The sequence below is a fragment of the Lonchura striata genome, chromosome 5 (assembly GCF_050655825.1).
Source record: "Lonchura striata isolate lonStrDom1 chromosome 5, ASM5065582v1, whole genome shotgun sequence".
In the NCBI taxonomy this organism is placed as follows: domain Eukaryota; kingdom Metazoa; phylum Chordata; class Aves; order Passeriformes; family Estrildidae; genus Lonchura; species Lonchura striata.
Window position 1 is genome coordinate 29134646 of NC_140707.1, and position 24135 is coordinate 29158780.

Below are 24135 nucleotides of genomic sequence, written 5' to 3' on the forward strand. Positions count from 1 at the left end.
CAGCCAGTATTTACCAGCTCCTCAGAGAAGGAGAAAGCAGGACAACCTCTCTCCCAACCCTCTTCCCCCCATACCGTAGCTTTGCCATTCCCAGCAGAGCCACTGCTCTGGCCACAGACACAAAATGTGAAAGAGAGACAGCATGGAAAGGTGCCCATTACATGGGCACTAGGGGAAAGGGAGAGGTATTCAGTCTGTGAATCTGAAGATTTTTAACACATTCTTACTAGTTATTTCCGGGGGAAAGGTGGAGGAAGAATAGTTTGCAGTCCACCAGATCTGCCACTTTCAGCAGTTTTGAACTGACCAAACACCTGCAGGCAGCTCTGGACAGGCCTTCCTTCGTGCTTCCCACAGCCTGGAGGACTACAAAGATTATTTCTTCAATAATCCTTACTGAAGGCTTATTTTTAAAGGCAAAAAAATTAAGAAGCTGTTCTATTGGTCAGAACTCCCAGAACACCTTTGCTGCAATGCACTATAACAAAGGGAGACACTCCAGACTCCACAGAGGGCTTGACCCAACTAGGAGCTTTGCAGGCAAAGAACAAAACATTTTTCACATATAAAACTGATGTTCAAAAAAACCTCCAGCCACAGAAACAATCCAGCACTGAGAGTCTCACAACTGTGGAGCACAAATCTTCCAAGGCAAATGACCCCCAAGTGCATTACAACACTCCAGTCAACACAGCCAGGCTCTGGTACAGGCAATCAGTGGTTCTCCAGCAGGGACAGAAGGGGAAGTTTTCAGTGTTTGAGCAGCTTCACTCAAGGGCACCCTCTACCCACACAGAAGAAGGAAATTGTGTTACAGGCCACTGGAATCGAGTCACAACCTTCAAGTCACTTGTGGAGCAAAAAGACTCCCACACAATCTGCTCTGCCACCTTACCTGGAGGGAACAGCCTGCAGAGGACGGACTTGGGTAAGAAAGGAGGAACAATGGGGCATGTTTTGCCATTGGTTCTGCCATGCTTTATTGCCCTGCCAGGTTTGTGTAACATTTGGCTTTTCACCAGGATGATAAAGGGACAGATGCAACGTCACAGCTGTGTAACACATGATGACAAGGATTCCACAACAGCACACGTACAAGCACTCTGGATGGGAAAGATTCTGGTTTACCAGTGAAATAAAGATACATGTCAAAAGTAGTCAAAGTACCAAAACACTCTTCATGATGAACAGACATGAAATTTACTCTGTCAACATAAAGCATACAAGCATAACTCAATAGCCAATGGGTCATTGGTGTGAAATTGAACTGCAACCCCTGGGTCTTAAAAATCCCCATCAGTGGTTTGTACATCGACAGAAATAGCCACATATCACCATCCGTGACCCAGCCTCTCTTGCCTGGGACAAGAGAGTGCCCCACAGTGCAGTGGGGCCAGGGTCTGCCCACCCTGGCAAGGCAAGAAACTCTTATGAACTCTTATGAAGAGCAAGGTATTAAGCTGGGAAACTGAGAAGAGCAAAGGAGTAGTGACCGGGTTGCTATCAGCCACATACAGCCCAACTCCTCCTTCCAACCACTTCAAAATCTTTGCTATGAAAGAACCTCTGTTCACCACACCTTCATTTCACAGAAATAACTCTTCCCAGCACTAAAAGAGGGTATTAAGGCCTTAGGTTTCTTTTTAGCCTGTAAAAGCACTGATAGTCTCTGGCAGAGAGTGTATCACACACAAGGAGTCCCCATCAGAAGACTGGGATCTCCTTTTTGCTTCTGCAGGGAAGTATTGCCATTTTTCCCCTCCTTACTGTGAGACAGGCTGGGGAGCAGACCTTCTGCAGGTAAATGATGATAGCAGCATCTCTGCAAGCCCCTGGAGCCCTGCTTCCCTGTGAACTGAAACAAGAGAGCAGCCAAAGGAAAAAACCTTACTCCAGTACAGGCTTCAGCTGCCCAGCAAGACACAGCCTTGCCAGATGAGCAGTGGTGGTAGGAGTTTGCCCTGTGCCTTGTTCCCTACTGCCAGTGCTGGGAGAAGGGAGAAAGCAGCCCCTCTGTGCTGTGACTCTCTCTGCTGGGCTCTCTCTTGGGTCCACCTGCAGCAGCAGGTCTTAGCAGGGAAGCAGAAGAAGAGAAGAGAGGAGAAGCAGACAAGCTTTGCACACACAGCAGTACAGATGTGAGCTGCGGTCTCCACAGGCCACCTACCCACCCACAGGAACCCACAGGCTGATGAAGCACAACACATGGAAAGAGAAGAAGAAACCATTTTCTTTGCCTGCTTGCACTGGACCCTGCTAAAGAGTGACTGTGTTTATGGCTTTTCCAAGAGGGAGCAGGAAGCTCTGGTGTGCATCTACATAGTTAGCAGCTTTAAAAATGAAGATTGAAGAAAAAAAAAAAATCCACATTTTAGAAACACACATACCTCGCCTCTATCCAAAATTGTTACTGATATTATTTTATACAGCTCTCCACCTGGAGAACTCCAACCTCTGGATCAAGCAGGGCATTTTGTCTCCCATATGGGAATAATCACTGTTTCCTTCCAGAGTTCTTCCAGCAGTCAGAAAGGCTCTTGTAGCCTATCACTGTCCTCCCTGCAAGTCACCTACTTCCAGATCTTCAGGTGGGGCATGATGGCAGAGCAGGCAAAGACATGGTGGCAGAGATGGGTCCAAGAGGGCAGAGCAGCTGTGCAAGCAACATTTGGGAACACAAAAGCTTTTTAATTAAAAAAAAAAAACCCAAAAATAATTAAAAATAGACCACATATCTGTGCTTATCTTGATGCCTGGGAAAGGCCAGAGATTGACATTTCCAGATGAGAGAGATCCTGCTTTTTCCTAGTTCTCTGACACAAGGCTCACTGCTGCACTCAGTGGAGTTCACAGGAATGGGAAGGAATGGGAAGCTCCCCAGAGGAACCTCTGAAAACATCTGCCACAAACTCAGGGGGTCAGAAAAACTCCAAAACCCTCCTGCCCAGTCAGCCAGCAGCACATCTGAGAATCCATCTTCTTCCTCACCACCCAGCTCCAGGATGCATCCAGCTTCTCTCCCCTCCTTGCATGTGCGCAGTGCCTGGCACAACACACAGAGCCCACACATGCAGCAGGCAGCACCCACTGCAGCCCTGCACAGGGCTGTGTGACAGTCCCCAGCCAACATGCCTTGGGTTAAACCCAGGCAATTGGCAGCAGCAACCAGCAGAGCTTGCCTCCACCATGGATGCAGAGGCGCTGCAAAGTCTGTATTAAGCACAACACCAGGCCCCAAGAGCTCTTGTCATTGTCCCCCGTGGAAGTGACAGGCCCCCGAGTGGTGACAGCAACAGCAGCAGATGAGAGGAGGGTGGTTGGGAATTAAGGTTTTCTTTCTTAGACTAACCAGCTTCTTGGCTTCAAAAGCATCTCGCTCATCTCGAAGTTTCTTGTTCATTTCTCTGCTCCAAAGGAAGACACAAGAAAGACATAATGAGATATTTGTCACAAATTAAGTAAACCGCAACATTTGAAAGTTAGAAGAGAAAGAAAGCTTGGGAACAGAGATAAAGATGTTGTTTATAGCCTGACACGTTAGGATTTCCACGTATCCCAGCCGAGGTCATGGGCTCTACATGGTTGCCTTAGCCAGCAGGAAAGGCTAAATTCCTCCAGAGGAGGGATTACCTCGTGAAATAACATAGCCTGTAATGTGCCAGAGCTGGCCAAATTGCACAACTCTGTCTGGACCTAGAAAAACAAGCAGAGTCTAAACACTGCTTGAATAAAATCCTGTAGCTTTCCATGGGAGAAATGAGCACAGTGCTGAAACCTCAGCCCCCTGGAGGCATAAGAGCTCAGCATTTCCCTCCAGCCTTCACCAGTTCTCACCTGAGGAGCTCCAGCTGCCGAAGGAGGCTCTGTTTCTCTTTCTGCATGTTCTTGGAGACTCTAAACACATCTCTGGGCAAAAGGCATTTTAAAATAAGGGGAAATAAATTAATGGGAGAGAAAATGCAAATCCCTCTCTCGAGCACTCATGGTATTCTCAAAGACAAGGGCATGCCTTATGCTTAGGGGAATTCAGAGGAACCAGCACTGTTCTGGGAGCTGGGATGGTTGGGTTGTACCAGAGCCCTCCTGCTCTCCTCCAACATGAGAGCAGGCAACTCATCCTCTCTATTTCCTCAGCTGCTGGAAATGGGAAGGATGCTCACTGCCATCTGGATCTGAAACCTCTCAATGTTTTATATAGGTATTACTAGATTTGACCCAGAAATGGGAACAGAATTGATTAGAAGAGGATCTTTAATGATAACATTATAGAGGGGATGGTGACCTGGAAAATACATAAAGAACCCTCTTTTAGGCTGAGGAACATCTGTATTTTTGTACTGATTTTCTAGAACATGTTAATTTCCCACAAAAGGTAGGCAAGAGTTAGCAATAGCACTCTCTATTTAGGCCCATAAGACTATTGGGATGTTTCTTCTCTTCCTCAAAATTGAAAGGCAATCTTATAATGAGACCAAGGCTCCTAACTAGGGATACTTACTCTTTAACTGCTTGCCCACCTTTCCTTCTCTGTCCATGTCTTTGCCCTAACACCCCCTCTTTGCTGTTTTTTTCTCACCTGTCCTTCTGCTCTTGCTCAATCTGAGCCTCTTTCTGGAGCTTCTGTAATTGCCCCTTCACTGCCTCTAGTTCCCATTTGCTTTTCTCCAGCTCTTCCAGCAGGTTTTCGTTCAGGTGCCGGAGCCTTTCGTTCTGCACGCGTGTCTCCAGCTGCTCCGAGTTCAGTGACTGTAGCTGATGTTCCAGCTGCAGTGGGAGAGGAGGAGGAGGAGGGATTAAACACAGAGGAAGGGCTGTATTTTGTCACAACTGTAAAAACAAGCTAAAAAATCTACAGTCACAACTGTAAAAACAAGCTGAAAAAGCAGATGTAAACAATTAGGCCAAAAACCCCAAAGTTTACAGAGCCACCAGTGGCATTGAGAAGGTGAACTGGAAGGAATTCTCTCTCATGTCAGCACTGGGGAACCAAGCAATGCAATTAGGCTGAGGAAGTGCTTCAGGCAGCAGGAGCAGTCTGATGCTGTCAGGCATTGTAGGACTCAGAGTGCAAATGGGGGTCAAAGGAGGACTGGAAAAATTTGGGTGGAAGCAGGGCTGTGTCTGTTGGGACTTATTAAGCAGAGTTGTTGAAGTGCATCCTCTAGTTCAGGGGCTTCCTGAGCCCATGGCAGCTGAAAGGAGGATACACTGAGGTGCTATGGGCATTTCACACTATACCTGGAAAATGAATTGATTGAGTGGCCTGCTAGAGACAGAACCTTGGGCTAGAGATGTAATTTAAATGCCACCAGGGCAGAGCTGCACTCTAACCAAGCACAACCAACAAGCCTGATTTGGGAAGTTCAAAGCCTGCTGCCATGTACTCAGCCAGTGACTGAATTCCTTACAAATGGCTGGCATAGTGTGGGAAAGAGACAGGCAGATGTAGCAGCCAAAGCTGCCCATCTCAGATGACAAGGAGGACATTCCAAGAGGGATCATAGCGACACTGCAGTATCCAGGCAGCCACACCAGCTAACCAGGGCCCTCTGCTGAAGCTGCTGCTACACAGAAACTCCAGTACCCAACTGAGAACTTACAGCCCAAAATAAAAGCATGCAATCCATGTTTATAACTAGAGAGAAACACCAGGAATCAGGTCTGATCCAGGGTAGCAGGTGGCAGTCAGCCTCCACATTTACACCTTCAGCTTGCCTTTTCTCTCAGCCTACTTTCTCCCCCTCTCAAAAGAAAAATAAAGCAGCACACCACGGCAGAAGATAAAATTCTTTTTTTCTTGCTACCCTTCTCTCTGCCAGCACACATGTACAGCTGTCAAGAGCAGGAATGAACAGATCTGACGTTTCCTAGGTTCCTTGAAACGCAAGCCTCACCTCTCCTCACTGAGGCTAGAAGGGCAAGCCACATCCAGCTTTGCCTGGAGTCCTCCAGTCCTGTGGACACTGGGGAATATTTCAGCAAGACTACATGTTTTGAGCAGTGGAGTTTAGGCTGAAAACCAGCAACCACTGGTTATACCCTTCAGATCTTTCAATAAGCCAGGAATTCAGCTTTATATAAAGCACACCTGCCCCTCCCTAAAAAGCCTCCATCATGCTCAACTATCCCGTTTATGTGTTCTGTCCTTGGAAACGATGCTGTGGAATAGCACCATCACAGTACTGGTCTTAGGCCACAAGAGGGACCCGATTATCCACACAGTTCAGTACAAGCCTCAGTTAAGGGCACCAGAACTGACTATTTGAGTAAGTGTCCATGCAGCCCAAGTGTTCTGCTCTGACCCCCAGCAAGAGCAGATGCTACCTTGGAAGAGCATGCCTGAGTTCCTATGGTCTATTCCCCTCATCTACCCCTCCCATCTATGGTCCCTGAACTAGGGATGCTAGAGGCCACATCTCTGACTATTCTCCCTTTCAACGAATACTTACAAGCCAATTTGTTTGTCCAATTTATTTTTGAACTGCTGATATTGCCTGCCTCTTGGCACCAAAAGTCCAGCACTGATCTCTGTATAAAGAAGTGTGTTCTTCTAAATCAAATTCATACTGGTCTCATTGAGTGTCCCTCACCTTTGCTGTTGCAGGACTTGGGGAATAACAGATTTGTGCTGACCTTATCTGTTACTTTTCTGAGTTCATAAAGCTCACCTGTATCTTCCGTCAGTCTCCTTCTCTCCAAAACCTAAAAGTCTAGACTTTCCTCATTTCTCTTCCTAAGACAATTCTGCCATTTTCTTAATATTAGCACTCTGTACCTTCATACTTGAGAAGGACACAGTGGAATTAGAGGAGATCAGAACTGCACACACTGAGGCACATCAAAGATGTGGGCAGCAGGAAAACCACATCCTCTATCTTATTCTCAATATCTTTCTTGATGACACCTCAGTTGTGCAGGCTTTTCCAGCTGCTGGACAATGAGCTGATGATTTCAGAGAAGTGCTGTTTCATCCACATGACAGCTGGGTATCCAAGTGGGATACCCTCAGTCTCCAGCATCTTGCAGGTACCTGCCATGACTTGTTTCTGTGGGGGGTCACATCTCAGTTCTTGAGACACCAAGGAAAAAGACATCTAGAATGGACCATCCCATACAAATGTCCATGCCAGGGATGGCAGGCTAAAGGGAAGCTTGTGCTTTGATCTTTTATGTGAGTGATTAATCAGAATGTCATCAAGTGCCCAAATGCAAGTACACAATATGTACCTCCCCAAGTGTCACAGAACTGTTCACTCTGGGTCATTTTGGAGTAGCCAGAATACAAAAGCTAGAGAAATCTGGCTCTTTTATGTCCATACACACCACAAAAAACTTCAACTTCACAGCTTTCAAAATTTTACCCCATCTTCCTGGCCAGCATTGTACAATTGATAGGAAGATTTCACCAAGAGAACACAAAGCAGATAAGAAAATGCATGAACAAAACATTCACAAAACAGCACTAGAGCTGAAGATGAACCAATTATTTGACAAACCATCTCAACACTTTCAGAGACAGCAGAGGACTTCACTAGCTAGAGCCAAATTTTCTAGTGCAAACCTTCAGCAGCTGGACATCATTTTCCATCAGAAAACACCTGAAAAGAAAGACAGCAAAGGGAGGTGTGCTTTGTTAGAAAGGATTTGGATCCCATTACCTTCTTCTGGCGGTAGAGGATTTTCTCCAGCTCCTGCTCTTTGTTGTGTAGTTCCTTCTGGAGCAGGTTACTCCTGTCGTGTCTTAGTGCTTCCTGCAGAGATAAAGACACACAGCTGTGCACAACACCCAGCACAGAGCTGTTCCTTGGCCAGACAAGCCACCATCTCTACTTCAGAACAAAGGAAGTTTGCCTTCAAGCCAAGAGAGAGATAAAGTACCTGGCAGACCAGCCTCTCCCTTTCTGCTTTGATCTGTTGCTCCATTTCTTCATAAAGGCACCTGACTTCTCGATCGTGATCTGACTCCTTCCTACAAAACACAGGTGAACACAGGTCAGGAGAGAAAAAGAGTACAGAAAGGAAAGAGGAGGGTGGAAACAGATTCCTGCTAACAGCTGTGTGGCACTGAGTGGGATTTTAACTAGTCTGAATGTTATGGGTGAGCACTGCTGCAGAGAAAACCCATGGGAATAGACCAAGATAGATATTTCTTACTGTAATAAAATTACTCTTTTACTGGAGCATCCTGTCTCTCGTTGCATCTGAGGCAGGATCCAAGCATCAGCTAGCTCCTGGCAGCAAATGGCCATGATGTTTTTCTTACCTCTTCAATGCTTGTTCCATAGACTCCTTCTCATGATTCACCTCCTTTATGTATGATGAAACACGCAACAGAAACTCTTCAAAATTGGATAAGAGCTCTGGACGCTCCTTTCGTAGGCGAGCCCAGAGTTCCCGAATCTCATGTGGGCTGGAGCAAACATACAGGAGAGAAGGAAAGCAAGAGTTACTGTGTCATCTTATGGACTGTTATTCCAGCTCCAATAGGCACTCAGGACAGCCTGCCATTCTCCTGATGATCTCTCTTGCACCATTTCAGCAGAGAGGGAAACTGGACAGTGACAGAGCATGCATGTGGAGTGGGATCTATTGTGAGGTCAAAATAAAGGAAGTCATCCAAAAGAAGGAAAGAAGAATAATCTAGGAAGCAAACATGGAATGATTGCTTTTCCAAGTATTCATTAATAACACATTTGGTATCTACATCAAGACTTGGAGAAATGAATATTCAGCAAATTTGCTGTGTATTATGGTCAAACTGTTATAGCTTAGAAAGTTTAGCACACATCACTGGTGTTTTTCTTAGACTGTACTGGTGGCTGCTATAGTCCTCCTTATTTTTTTTACAGGTTTGGAAACCGAGGCACAAAAAAGATGCAAATTTGCTCAAGTGACACATCAGGATAACAATGGAGGAGGTCCTGGAAAGCCAAATATGTCTTCTTCTGAACCTGCAATAACGATTACACTGTTTTGACATTTAATTCATGGCAGCTTGAACACAGCACTTCCAAACTTCATTCCCAGTGCCTTGTAAGCCTGCAGCCACCACATCATCTTTCTTTTTAGGGAAGAGCTGTTCTAATTTTTTTTTTACTCATGAAACACTTTAGAAAAGCTGCTTTGAAAGATACAGAATACTGTACCTATAGTCACTATCCAAATAGTTTTTTTTCTTTGCTATGTATTTATCTCCCTTAGTATTTTTTGGGGAAACACACAAGCAAAACAAACCAACCAAAAAGTTTTTTATTTCCTCTGCCAGTTCCGCATGACAGCCTTCTTTTCCTGTCCCAAGTTTAAAAAGTTATAGCACTTTATCAGATCTTAGTATTTTAAATAAAATAACATACTGAGTCCTGTTAGGAAATTAAACTATTTCTTTCTAGAGAAAGCAGTGAAATTTTTTCAGATTCCTGCTCTCACCCCAATTAGCTTCTGTTTGATAGTAGTGCTTTACAACAGCTGGTTTGGCACAAAGATGTGACATGTAGTAGCTACGAAACTCGTTACATAAAACTGCCAGTAAGTGGTCAAAATAAAACACAAGATAATTCCACTTTGGACTTCTGCTTCTCAAAGCAGAGTTATAAACAGTAGAGACTATTTTCCCACAACAGTGGGAACATATGGCCTTTCACAGTGTCATCCTGTTGTTTGAAGCCTAACAGCTTTCAAGAATTTTTTCCAGACAGAAGTTGTTTATCACTAAAACATGCAGGTGCTTTGCATCACAATGAAAATAAGGAAAAGTGTTTTGTGACAGATGTGCCTCTAAAAGCAGCAAACTCCATCCCTTTCAGCTTCTGTCTCCAATCCTGGCCACCTCCTTCCTTAACCTGGACTGCTTCTTGCAAAATGGCAACACAGTTAGAGTACAAAGCCTGAAAAGAAGGACAGCCACAGATGCAGTTGGGCACTCAAGGCCCTGCAGATGTGCATCAGTAAGAACCAGTTATGCATAATGCCTCATGTTGAAAAGCCTAAAAAAATGACACTGGGGCCTGCAGACTCTACTGGGGCTACATGCAAGGGCATTAGCACCAAGCTCCAAGGCTCACAGGAGCACCCCTTTGCCCAGCTTAGTCTTTCACCCTCTTCAAGATCAGCACAGTCCCAAGCAGCTCCTTGAGCACAGATCCTTCACAGAAACTCTTAGAACTGATTGTCTGAAAATATGTTAACAGTCACACACCGTTTTGGAACGGAAAGCACACTCATCCTCCTTACCTCATCTAACCCTCACATGCTTCTTTTCATTTGCTGCCTGTGCTGGACTTGTATGCTACCAGCTGTTCCATTTTACAGACATGTTATGAGCTTGAATTTGGGAAACTGTGAAAAGCACTGAGCTAAAAGTAACTGGTACCTGATGAGAAAACCCAGACTGCACTGCTTTTGCTACCAAGCATATGAAAACCCAAGGCAGCAGTGCAGAGAACCCAAGCAGTGCTTCAGAGAGCAAGCAGCTCAGTTCACCTCTTTGGTCTTTTCTGGTGCTTTGATGTTTTGGTACTGCAAGATCAAAACAGGGTAGAAGCAATGCCATATGACTCCCCTACTTACTCTTCAAACAACTGGGCTGCTCCAAGTTGCTCCATCATGGAACAGAATCGTTTCTCTTCATCATCATCATCTGCAGGGTCCAAGTCATCTGACCAGCCTGACTCGAAGGTCTCCTCGTGTCTGGAGTGATCCATTCTCCCAGCCCCTTGACACAATTCAATCCCTATTAACTTTCCTGGTGGAAGGTGAAGAGAAGAAGAATAAATAAAGTCGAACTGGATGTCATTGAACAAGCCGCTATTTACATGGCAGCCTGCCAGAGCTCCACGAGAAGCCTCGTGCATGCTGCTGGTGCAGGACACGGCTCCCGGTCAGTGAAGTGCCTCGGTTCCGACGCCCCGAGTGATGCCAGCGTCCGCTCCGCAGCGCTGGGACTGAAGTGTCTGCCAGCCAGCGCAGGCTGCCGGGGCTCCGCTCCCATCCGAGTGCGGGAGCCACCACGCACGGCCTCGGGCCGCCAGCCGCGGAGGAAAGCCAAGCCGCCTTCAGCCGCCTTCAGCCGCCGGCGCTGCGCAGAGCGGCGCTCCGGGCTCCGCCGCCCGCGGCGCCGCACGGACTGCGCCCGGCCCCGACCGCACCATGCTGCAGCTCCTCCGCTTAAAAACAGGAGAGGAGGGGCCCATCAGCCCTTCCTCCTCATTGTGCTACCTCCGTCCCGAGTCCAGCGCTGCGCAACAAGGACTGCCTCCTGCTAGGACCGTGTAGAGCAGAAGGAACTCGCCCTCTAAAAGCACCTCCTCCTGCCCCGTCCCACGTCCAGACGGCTTCCAGCCATCGGGATCTGTTCCGTGCTGAGAATGCCGCGAGAAACTCCTGCTATGCGAGGCATGTCACAAATACGGGTGCTGGGAACAAACCCTTCTCAAAGAAACAAACCAAGCAATCCTATGCAAAACACAGCCCCTCATCTGTATACAGAGGTCAGGCCTCCAGCAGGATCTACTCTTCCTTTCCAAAATACATCTGCTTCATTCAAAAGGCAGAAATGACATCCCAACTACAAGACCGGGAGTCAAGGATGTTCACAGAGCACAGATGAGAACATGAAGCTACTCTAAGTGAAAAATATCCATTGTTATTATACCTCAAGGACTCAACTTTGCTTCTTCTTGCCTCCATCAATCCAGAATTTAGCTGCTTCTCTCCCACTCTACGGTAAAAAAAAACTTGCAGTGTGGAGATCCAGGCCCTCTTTAGTTAAAAGCTAATGATCAGACAGTTAATTAAGGAAAATGGTTTAGATTAGACACTTTTGATGTCTGTTTTTGAGAAAGAATCATTATGTGTCATTATTTCTCTTTTACAGATGGGAAAATTGAGATGGAGATGGGAAAATTGAGGTAGAGAATGATCTGAAGATTGTTTTGATATCCTAAAAGGAGCAAGGAGCCCTCTCAAGAAGCAGATTTGATTGCAGCTTGAACTGCTTTCCCTCAATTTGCCCCTGCACACTCTATAAGAAATTCAGCCAGGCCAAACTCTTGAGTTAGGAGCAAAGTCTGAAAAAGATTTCAGTGATGCCAGACACAAAGAATAACCATAAAGAAAAGAAAAGCAGAAATCAAGTGCTTTGCCTAGACTGGAGCAAGTGCTATGGAGCCAGGCTGACAACACAGGGTGGTACCTGACAGAAAGAGAAAACTTGCCTACCTCTCCCAGCAATGGCACTGAGGCAGATACCCTCATGATGCCCATGGAAAAATGCCTCATACAACAAGATTTGGGAGTAACCCAGTCATAACACAAAGGGCACCATGGATGCCATTGTGCCCAAATGGTGCCCCTTTACCTGCTACGTATAGTGCTGGACTGAAAGCCCCCACTCCTGACAGGACTCTTGTTTCGGCCAAAGAAGTGGAACCAGACTAGAAGGACAGAGGCACAGGGCAGGAACAAGTGTAGTCAGCAGGCACTTAGTGGAATAAAACCATCCCTGTACAGGCTAGCTCAAAACACAGATTACTGGATTTATTTAAAGGAAATCCTTGCAACTTGTCCTCTCACAGTGGCTGTTTCTGACCATTCAAATTGCAGCATTAAAAAGCCCTCCCTCCCAAGTTGTAAGAAAGCCAGGAGCAAACACAATCTGAGCAATCAAATTGGACAGCAAAATTCAGGAACCTCTTCCATCACTTCTGAAAAGTCTAAACTACCTATGTTATACTGCTTTGATCTGATCCACTTAACACCTCTGCATGTCCAAGGAAGGCTCTGAGAGATGCAGATTTTCTGAGAGCTGACAAAGCAGATGAGCACCTGTGCTGCTGGGGGAGAACTGTAGTCAAGGATTAGCATTCTCCTAGTGTTTGGAAAAGAAAAAGCAGTAAGAAGGCAACAAAGGCTTATTTGCCAGTGTTCTACCTACCACCAAGACTCCTACTAATGCCCTTGAACAGCACTGCTACCAGCTGGGGACAGTTGCCAAGAGGCTTATTTCCACGCAGATGAACCAGTTTCCAATCAGATATCCAGGCACAGTTTTCAGCATGTACCCTCCCCAGCAGGACACGTTCTGTGCCTGGCTCTACCAGGTAGGCAGGTAACAGCTGTAGGAGAAGGCAGCACAAAGCCTCCAGGAGGGGGATACACACCCACCCTCTCCAATGATGCTCACATGAGCACCAAGCATTGTCCTGCATAGCTGGTGCAGCTTCAGCAGAACCACTGCACCTTGTTTCTTATCAACAAAAAAAAATCCTGTCACAGATGAGCTGCTTTTTCCTTCCTCTGCCTCTGTGCAGTCCTTACCTAGACCCATGCTGAACTCCACAGGTGTCAGGTATCCTTTATTATTCTGTTCCAAGCTGTCAAAAACAGTCTCCAGCTGCTCAGGGGTTAGGGGGAGTTCACTCTGGAGCCGCTGCAAAGACAAAAGAACGAACAAACTTGAGGCTTAGCTCAAGTCTTCCTTGTGAATGTCCCTGCCATCCTCAGCTCTGGCCCACAGCAATGTGCCCTTCCAGCACTGCATCCTGCCCAGGCTGCAACAGTCTGCCAGCAGAGCTGAGTGATGACACAAGCACCTGTCTGGAGTCATTGATATGTTGATTTTTTGCCATTACTGGATGATTCAACCAGGACTTCAGAGAGGGAACTTCAGGTTATTTTGTTTGGAGAAAGCTCAACCTGCTTCCTCTCCCACTACAGAGGCACTGTCTGTAGCTCACTGCCTGCCTCCATCTGTTCCTGCTTGGAGGTGGCACTGCCAGCCTCCTGTGACCGCTGCTGCTCCCAGGAGAGCTCTGGGCACACCAGGTACCAGCTCCATTTCTTTGGCCAGGGAGGGAAGCCAGACTTGTGGGTGTCTGGATTCAATTCCAAGCTCTTGCAGATCCAAAAGGAAATGTTCAGTCCATAATAGTGAGTTGGCTTTCCTCTGTCACCTTCTGCCTGCTGGGACTGTATCACTATTCCCATGGACAAGGAGCAAAATAATTCCCCTTCATAATGTGCGTCCAGAGCACCTAGTGTGGAGAGGCATCCAAAGAAACAAATAACAAAGGGGTGTAGGCTAAATCCTTGCAACTGTCCATTTAACATGCAGCTTTAGATAAAAACTTAATAAAAATTTATTAATAAAGCTATAAAAATTAAGTATCACACAACCCAAAGCAAAGTGAGTCAATATTTAAAGTGGCATTAACCTCTCAAGTGTTATTTACAGATGTGAGGAGAGATGGGGCAGGAGAAAAACAACCCACATGTAACCTTCTGATAAACCTTTAAAACAAAAGTCACTAAGGACTACAGGGAATTTGTTAACAAGTACTTTTGTAACAGAAAGCAGCAAAACACATAATTGTAGAGCAAAGTTATAGTTCAGTTCTAAGGTGAGTTTTTGGATTAGACTTTAGCTGTGATTGTATAACTTTGTTGTCTCAACTTTTTGAGAGGTTGAATTGCTCATTATGTAGGTTTTTGGGCAGCTTGTTTTGGGGTTTATTTTAGTTTGAACAAAGATTTTTTTTCCTTCCAGATTTCCCATCCACTGCATGCTTGATGTTTGTAAGAATGGTCATAACTTTTTTTATTTTATTCATTCCTTAAAAATTTTGAATTGCAGTCCCACTTGTCCCAGGAATTCCCTGGAGGTGTTAGGCCCTCCTGGGAGCTTTAGTTCCTAGCAGCTGTCTGCGCCAGAGTGTGGTTCTTAGAAGTCTGAATAAGACAGAGGCCACTGCACACCAACACTTGCCAAGAGTGGAGGCGTACCACACTGTCCCCTGTTTTGCCGCCCATGACTTTTACAGATCCTCCCAGAACCAGAGGAAGGTTTTTTTTCCCCTCACCTGCATGTCCACCTTGGTGATAAACCCCTTCTCATCCTTGTCACACAGCTGGAAGAGCTCCCTTGCCTTCTCAAGCATCTCCACCTGCACTTCTTCCAGTCTGCTCATTTGGCTGGGAGGAGAAACACGAGGAGCCATCCCATCCTCCTCACCCCCTTCCTCTTTTCCTTCCCAGCGGACGTATCCCAAGACCACTCCACTCTGGTTCTCCATCTTCTCAAAGTCTTTTTCCCCTGGGCAGGGCCAAACACAAGAGCTGTGGGACAGGAAACAGAGAAAACCCAGTCGAACATGACCCACCATTTCCAACCCACACATGATATAGTTAAATGCCTCGATGGTTGAAACAACAACATTCAGCACCTATATCTGGACAAAATACTTTTGAAATCCCCTCCAACCCAAAATACTCCATGGTTCTATGAACTGAGCAGAGGGGGGAAAGAAGTTTGTGTCAGAGACACACACCACATGTAGATAAACCCTGTACACAACATGGGTGTGCTAAGCCTTCCACACATGTTAATCCTCCACCCTGCACCCAGCAAGGCAGCTCTGTTGCCATCTCTTCTCCTCTGCCTCAGACCTACAGTACAGTCCAAGCTCTTTGCTGGTGAAAGTCAGCTGCCAAGGGAAGGTTTCAGTGGAGACAAGAGGGTGGGAAGGGAACATTAAAGCACACAGGTAAATCTGCATAGGAGCACAGTGATAGTCCCACATCAGCTAAGATGGGGCTCAAATGCTGTGAGCTGCTCCTCTCTGGTCTTGGTTCCTCTGACAATAAAGTGTACTTTTCCTTCTCTTGTTGCTTTTCTGCACCACACCTTCGAGCACCAAACCTGCATTAAAACTGCAAAAACCCAGAGCAGGATGAGAGCAGATAGGAGGATGATCTGTGCAAGTGACAGAAGAAAGAGAAGAATGTAAGAATGTCACTGCCAGCCCTCTCCCAGCCAGGCCTTCCACCTCTGACATTTTCTTGTTAACGCTTTCCAAATAGTAGCTCCATCTTTTTTTTTTTTTTTTTTTTAATGCTATTACAGTACAAAGAAAGGTCAGACAATTCCTACACTGGAAAAAATTTAATAAGCTGGGCACTCCTGACCTCTTGCCTTCAAGCTTCTGTTTTGAGAACTCATGAGCTGCCAAGGAGAATTTTAATCTGAAACATTCACCTTTATAGGAAGGAAACTACAAAACTACGGAGACATTTCAGAGGCCAAAGAAAATAGTTCCCATCACTTACAAGTACCTAAAGCAAAAAGGAAGGGAAGCACCCATTTAAGCTTAGCACTGTGATGGTAAAAATGCCTACAATGCATCCCTACACCAAGCCACCTTCTTACTTACTGATCTCATGGAATCAGACACCTTCTCCAGACAGCTTCTCTTCAGCAACACCACCACATTTTTGAAGCCCTGTTGCACTGGTTGCTTTAGATTTCTCCATCTGCAGAACTGTTTTCTGCATTACAGGGCAGAAGTGAGCTATGCAAGCAGGCTGAGAGCTGATTAAAACAGTGCTGGACAAAGAGGGCTTGAGGGCTGGGTTGCTTGCGTTTTTTTAACCTCCAAGAAATTAAAAGCCACGCACAGATGCCACGATAACAAACAAACGAAATCTGTTTGCACTCGTTACAATGGAAGGATAAAGAGCACGATGGCCAGGAAGAATGTCACATGCGAGAACGATACGAAACTGACACAAAAGGAGACGGCAATTACGCCCCACGCTCTTTGACTCCGTTTATTACTGCTGGTCCCTGAGCCAGCGGGTGGTTCTGCTTCACAGAACAAGCAGAACGCTTCATTCCCCCTTTCAAATCGGTGTTTTTCCAGGGCACGTCTGTTTCAAATAAATATCTGCTCAAGCAACACTAAACTCCGCAGAAGACTACCTATAAATGGGTACTATTATGTTTCTAGTCAAGTAAACATTCCTGGCAAGCAAAGGACACAGAGTTGGACCCAACCTTTGGGGAATACAGCAGAGGAAAGAAAGGGAGAAAGCATAAAAAATAAGGAGGGAGACCATGTCTTTGTCTTTTGCTCTTTCTCAAACAAACCCTCCTAGCAAACATCTTTTGTTTTGTGGAGCCAACACAGCAAAATTTGGAGATTAAAGTTAGATTCTGTACATTAGCTGGATGGTCATCTTGCTTTTCATGGGCAAGTGTAAAGCTGGCCTTGAAAGAAAAACAAAAAAAAAAAGGACCCAAATATCTTATTTTTCCTAGATTTTTCAGGTGATTATGGTGAGGAATAACAGCCACACCAGTGAGTGATAATTATTGGCTTCTATAGGTCACCTTCCTTAAGGTTTTTTCCAGACCCATTCCTTTTGCAAAGATACAGCCTCAGCACAAGCAGCACCCTGTTCCATACAGCAGCAGGGGTAGAAAGCAAAAGGGATTTCAAAGCAAGAGCCGTGACAGGATTGTAGAAAATAGCCAGAATAAGAAAAGGCACAAATAAGCAAAATTTTCTGAAACATCCCTTTATCTGCCTAAGAGACACTGAGAACCCCAGAAGAAAAGATGACCTTACTTTCTTATTATCAGCTTCATCAGTTCTAGAGTAGCCCACACAGTCTCCCCAGCTTTGCTGCAGCAAACAAAAGATGGTGCAAGGAGGATGTTCTGTTCTCTCTCAGAGACATTTTTTTGAAGCTGAAATCCAACCTATTACATCCCTACCTCTAGCATTTCCTCATTTTATCAAAAGCCCAGCTGCACTGTAACTCCCAAACACTGGCTGAGTTAAAAGCATCTTAATTAGAAGAGCTGACATGGGAGCCTGACATGGACAAAAGTCTGAAAGGATTTCACTCATGTAAAAGACCAAGCCCATTAATTCAGTGGTCAGAGCAGGAAGTCTCTTGTCCAAGCTGCTTCAAGTGGCTTCAAGCCAGATGTGGCTTTTTCAATGGTGAGACAGCACTTGTAGAGGAACAATGAAGCAAATAAGAGAGAGCCCAGGAAGCAAAATACATTGCAGCTCTGATGGACTTCTCTCCCAGAAGCTGTGACTGAGAAATTCTTCCTCTCTGTCCCTGTTTGTAAGGGTACTGCATCGTGCAGGTGGGGCACAAAGCAGATCTCAGTCTAACAAGTGCTGTCATACCTTCCCTAGTTACAGATCATCAATGCAAAGGACTGGGGCAGCAGCTTCATCAGCATGATGCACAACATCACAGAAGGACCACTTTGAAAGAGACTGAGGTCATTGGAGTACCAGAACTGTGGACTGATATATAAAAGTGAGGCAAACAGAGTTGGCTTAAGTGCAGAACGATTAGCTTGGGAAGAACCATTTTTTTCCTAACACAAGGGGCAAAGGCAGAGAAGATACGTACAGGCAGCTAATGCTTTTGGTAAGGCAAACCTGCCAGGCTCTGCCAGAGAGATGAAGTCAAGCCACCTCCAGTGACAAAGCCAGTGGTTGTTACCAAAACTTCTTGTCAGGATTAGTTTTTCCAGGTCCCTTCTGGCAGGAAAAGGTCAGCACCAGCAAGAATCAATTTCCACACCTAACCTGGAGCCAGGGCAATCTCTGCATCTTGAGCTGCTGATTTCCATCATAAAAAGGTGTGCAATGGGTCACAGCAGAGTTGGTCTAGCCTAGCATCCTGCCCTCAACAATGGCTTTGAATGGCTTGGTGAAGGAAGAGTTACAGCAGGGCAAGCAAAGAGAAGAATTCCCTGAAGACATCTGCCAACTAATAGCCACTGTCAGCCTGGGGCAGTTCCTGAGCCACAGTCCCTTCCCTATCTTCCAAGACACTTGTCCAGCCTCCCTTTGAAACTGCCTGAAAGCATTCACTGTTGCCATGAACATGCTGATAGAAATGGGGTGCCTGCTGCAGCCAGTGGGTGCTGACAAAGCTTTGTGAGACTATTCCAGTTTTCTGGGTACACAGTTCAACCAGCATCAACTCCATGAGAGATGGAGTCCTAACTTCAAACAAGCCCCTTCACCTCTGGGAACTGTGTTGGAGACCAAAAGCTCCTCTCCCAGGATCTGGAAGATATAATGGGAAGATGGGAGTGCCAGGGACCCAGATAGGGCTCTAACTGCCTGGTCAGCAATGTTCTTCTTGAGCCCTGTCTTCCCCCACCCCACAGGTTTGGCTGCCTATGCTCAAAGTCAGCTCTGATACTGTACAGTTCAGGTTTGGGCAGTGTCCAACAGCTGAAAAACCTGATCCAGAGCTATGGATTATACCAGGTAACTCCTGCCTTAGTTAGTATGTTCTGGGGCTTAGCAAGCAAAAATTCACTTGCTCCTGCAAGGCGACTTTCCCAGAGCCTGGAAAGCAAACACAGGTCTTCTCAGACACAGCACAGAACAGGAAATTGCCTGTCATAAAGGCAGCTCGCACCAGCTCCTGCATTTTTACACTGAGGAAACTCAGACCAGTCTTACATGACTATTTTAACTACCTAAGGCATAGACTGAGGTTTGTCCTCTGCAAAGCTGTAGCAGAAAGTTAGCTGGCTCCCATGGGCTTGGCATTGTTTAGGAAAAATCATAAGACTTGAATTTTAATCCTGACTCAGCTGGCCATGTGGCCGTGGGTAAGTCACATCACCTGCCTATGCCTATAGACTGTCAGCTCCTCCAGTTTGCTTCCTGATGCTTGTGACAGCAGGCACTTTAAGATTCAATATCTGAAGACTGATTATTACACATGAAACTCAAGCATCCAAATAGTTTCAAAGCCTCAAAGCTGAAGAATGAAAAACTAGAACAGAGAAACTGCAAATTTCAACAAACAGAACAGACACTTTTCCTGGAAAAGGGTGGTACTATTTTCAAGGTAGCACTACAAGGTCATAATTTCCAATTTATTGCATAAAAAAACTTCTCCTCTTCTAGCTGTAAGCAGTGTTAAAGAGGTACAGGAAAGTCACGGATAAAATGCTATCAACAGCCAAGCCCTTATCTAGGTGACCCTGACCACCATGTGCACATGACAACTTTGGGGTGTTGGGCTTTTTTCGTTTTTTCCACAGCCTGATGAGAATGAGGAAAGGCAAGTGAGGAGTGCAGCCAAATTTCCACAGCTGGTCCTTAGATGACCCTAGTCACTGCAATGCATTGTGCATGCACTGACTACACTGCATTCCTAGCAGTCCTCCCCAGTGCAAGACAATGAAGCAACAGTTAATGAAGGAAGGAAAAACTAAGCACAACTGGCTGAGTGACTTACCCAGGATTACAGAACGAGGCCAGTGTTTGGGTCCTGTAGAGGGAACTTGCAAGGGAAAGCTTTCCTGTACCACTGAACTTTTAGTGACAGAGTGGTAGAAGGGAAAAACCAAAGAAGAATCATTATAGGTGTACCACAAACTAAAGTGCTCAGATACTTGCTGGGAGATTTCCCAAAAGACATCCTCCTGTATCACTGCCTAAGACAATATTATTAGAAACAACAAAACCACCCCCATATTAAAGCTAAATATTTAAGCCATTTATTTAAACAAACCAGAACACACACCCTTTCCTTTCTACTCCTGATGCAGAAAAATAAGTCTTACAGTTCCAAAGGAAGGAATTCACCAGGTGTTTAGGCACACAGTGATCACACTCCTGGTGCATACGCTGGACAAGACAGGTTTGATCCCATACATGAGAAGATACTACACAGAGGAGATGAGGGGCTGGATAAGGGATCACTGCAGCAGAAGGCTGTTGCTCCAGCACATTAAAATGCACAACAAAAGCAGGCCAAGATATAGCAAAGCATTTGTTGCCTGGTCATGGAATGGAAGCATCACTCAGGAGCAGGTGAGCAACAGGTAAGTTTTACAAGAAAAGGGCAATAAAAACTTTATGGGTCCTTATACCATTTTATATGAAACATATGCCACTCGTTCTGGTCTACCTACCTTTTGCTCCCAAGGTTTTGAAAGCTAGCAATTGCTATAAAAAGTGCTCGTTGTAGATCACAGTCACACCTACAAATCCCAGATTTTACAGCACTGTGAGATTCAGTGATCAAATATATGTATTTACAGTTATTGTCCTAGTTGCATGCAAAAAGCACATATGTATTGACAAAAATCCCAGCCATACAAAACTGACCAGGTGAAGGTAAAGCAGAAATCTTGCCAGGGAAAGTCACTGACTGTTGTGACAAACAGGCTTTCACAGATGCTGAATTTCCAAAAGCTGCCCAAAGGACCTGGGTACTCACTTGATGAAAGGCTCTGCCAGGGCTCAGCCTGAAAAGGCTGGGAGAAGGACAAAAAGAAAGTAGTTATTTCTCTAATGTACTTTGTTCAAAATTAATTTTGCTGTTTCCCTTCTCTCGGAAATTTTTTTCCGTTGTTTGGAATTTGTTTGGGTGGTTGTTGGGTTCTCCCTTCCCAAACGGAATGGCAGGAAAAGAAATACACTGAAAAATGAGAAAAACATCAATTGTTCTGTGAAAGTTCTTTTCTTTAAAAATGCCTAAGAAACCCATACACACCCTGAGCAGAAAGCCTGAAATCAGGTGTTCATATCTAGACCTACACTTTACTCTCTCTCTTTTTATTGCCTGCACTTGACTGTATCCCTTTAAGGAAACAGGAACAAATCCAGGAACCTTTGTGTTGTTTATTCAGCAGGGGATTAGCCTAGCCTGAAAGCCATGATCTAACCCCTACTGCCATATCTTGGATTACTTCATCGTGGGATATGCCAGTAGGATACATCCCAGAAACACCACAGATTCAAGAGCCTTTGTCATTCTGAAGAGCAACTTAAAAAGAGGCTGTGCTGCAATTCACTATTTCCCTTACCAAAGATCATCAAAGAGCAATTATCAACTTCATTAACAACTTCTTGATCTTTGCTAAAAAAATCTTGCCATGGGGAAAGTTGTTTGATTCAGACTCTAGGTCTTATCACCAAGCAACCTGAGAGTGGTAATGGTTCTCTTTTTCCATTTCAAGAGGTGAACAAATAAACTTGTTAAATCTGCACTCACTCATGCTTCCCGATTCCACAGCACAACAGAAACCACCGACTGTGCCAAGAACTATCAACATAAGCAGTCTGGAACACAGATAGGTATCTACAGCATCCCAAAACAAGATCCTTCACCCCAGAAATTGCCACAAATCCTCCACCACACCCTCGTGCTGTTCCCCAGCTTTGGCACCACCAGCTCTGCAGCTCTCTCACACTGGTACAACATTGGCACAGCAAACAGTGAGGGAGAGTGTTTGCACTGGAACCTCTCCTACTAATTGGGCTTTTGGCTTTGCTGGGTTGTTTTGCTTTGGGAATGGAGAGAGAAAGCATCAGTTTTTCCTCTAATAATATTTGGGCCAAGAGTTAATTCTCAGCAATTAAAAACAAAATCCAAACCACATTTTTTCCATAAACAGCTAATGATATTGGATCTGTCAGTGTGACTGGCACACAGCTGATTTCTCAGAAAATAAAGAGCATGCCTGCAATAAGACATGACAAATAACAACAGCTTCCTTTACTTTATAAAAACTAACAGGTTTATTGAAATTTTTCTCTAAAGAGACAGAACAAAGCATTACATCACATAAGGAATCATCTTATATACTGCAGCATTAGCTAAACATCACTAGCAATACTGTGAAGTTGGAGGTAGGTGCTGCTTGGAGTTCAGCAATCAGAAATTAGATCATGCCTAACACCAAGTATGTTGACAACAGAATATCTACTCTGTGGGGGATACCTACAGACCAGGCAGGTAGGCAAGAGGCAAAGAAACTTTATTTGCCAGCCTAGATGTGGGAAAAAGAGGATAGAAGACAGAGGACTTGGTGCTTGACATCGGATACACTGGATCATTTTTGATTCAAAGTAGAAACTGAGAACTGAGAGCCCAGGCTAAGGAGATCCCTACACTCTTCTACTCCTCTTTTCCAGGGGTTGTTGAGGCAGGTAGGAATGCCCCATAAGGAAGACAAGATCCAAATTTAATCTGGCATTTAAAGCTCTTCAAGAAATGACAGAAATCCAGGGGAGATCCTCAGCTTGTTTAATGGAACATGAGTGGCAACTCCCTCCTGCCTTACCTGCCCCTTTAGAGAAGGGAGAACTTGCATGCAGAGCAGGTTGTATCAGAGACAACAACCAGGATTCAGCACCCTTCTGCTGGGCTCATGCCACCTTTTACTGAACAGCTAAGGTGTCACTGAGCTAAAAAGGACCTGAGCTGCTGCAGCTCAGCAGGGACACATCAGGAGAAAGGCTGCTGAGGAGACTCCTTTCACACCCTGCAAGCAGCAGAGGCACCAGGTACATGAGGCTCTTCCCCAGCCCTCAGGAATGCAACCATGCTTGGTGTCCTGCAGACAAAAATTCAGGATGAAAGCAGGCACAGCTCAGTCCTCTGCTGCTGGAGGGCCAGACACATTTCATCAGTGTTCTTGAAGTTGTCTAAGGCAAAAATATATAGAAACAGCCTTTTGCTTAATAAGTGGATAAAAGATTCTAAAGGATACACAAAGCTTCAAATGCTAAAATTTGGGCATTGTGGAGTTGTCTGTGTAACCAATTCCTGAATGGCAGAGATGGTGAAGAATTCAGTCACTGCTTCCTTTAAGAAAAGAATCCAGGAGCTGAAGATTAAGCTGGTGATGGTACTTGCACGTCAAATAGGAGGAATCACTTCTCTGTAAAGCCTTTGAATGTGTCACCTCACTGACATGAGGTGCTGAAAATGTCACAGGCATTTCATGAGCTGCAGAAGCGGCTGTTTTGTTCTGCTCTGAGTTCGTCCTTGAAGGACTATTACAAAAAATAGCTGGTTTGGGGAAAATGTTCTTTTCCACAAATAGCTAAAAGAGTGTCCTAGGAGAGAATCATCCCATTTTTATGCTGGGAAGATGAAAGTATCAGCCATTAGCTCCTGTAGGAGACACAGGGCTGGTTCAGCCTGTTCCTCAACATGAATATAGGCTGCTCTCACATCTGCACAAACCCCCCTTCAAAGTACGTGGAATCTTCGACCCAAAGGACCACGCATTTGCTGCATTTTCACCAGCAAAAAGTCTAATGAACTGGACTCGGTACTTCGACAGCCAAAGGCCAGGCTTCTCCCCACAACTGTTATGGCCACCACAGGCATAGAAATCCACTCAGTTCTTCCTCTGAGTCCTCAGATTCTAGCTGCCTATGTCATACCAGAGCAAAGATTTTCCTTGCCAATAAGATGCTGAATCTCTCCATGACAACCTCACACCTGGTCTGGCCTCAGCAGGATCCCTCCTGGGCTGCTGTTACATATGCACCCTCACCCAGCAGA

At 45.4% G+C, this 24135-nt stretch overlaps 1 protein-coding gene across 11 annotated transcripts in view; it reads right to left on the reverse strand.

Moving 5' to 3' along the window:
* Positions 1–24135, reverse strand: part of CRACR2B (calcium release activated channel regulator 2B) — a 46003-nt gene that overhangs the window by 11763 nt on the left and 10105 nt on the right. For 6 of the 11 annotated variants that reach the window (XR_014955990.1, XM_077784242.2, XM_085581618.1 and 3 more), the window contains 9 exons: positions 14856–15111; positions 13315–13426; positions 10567–10741; positions 8264–8410; positions 7879–7969; positions 7659–7751; positions 4577–4764; positions 3835–3906; positions 3350–3404 (listed from right to left, as the gene is read on the reverse strand). Coding sequence is in view for 10 of the 11 variants with exons in the window: in XM_085581615.1 (XP_085437741.1) it covers positions 3350–3404; positions 3835–3906; positions 4577–4764; positions 7659–7751; positions 7879–7969; positions 8264–8410; positions 10567–10741; positions 13315–13426; positions 14856–15111 (1189 nt within the window). In the remaining variant the exon portion in view is untranslated. The other 5 variants (XM_085581620.1, XM_085581617.1, XM_085581623.1 and 2 more) reach the window with 5 other exon arrangements.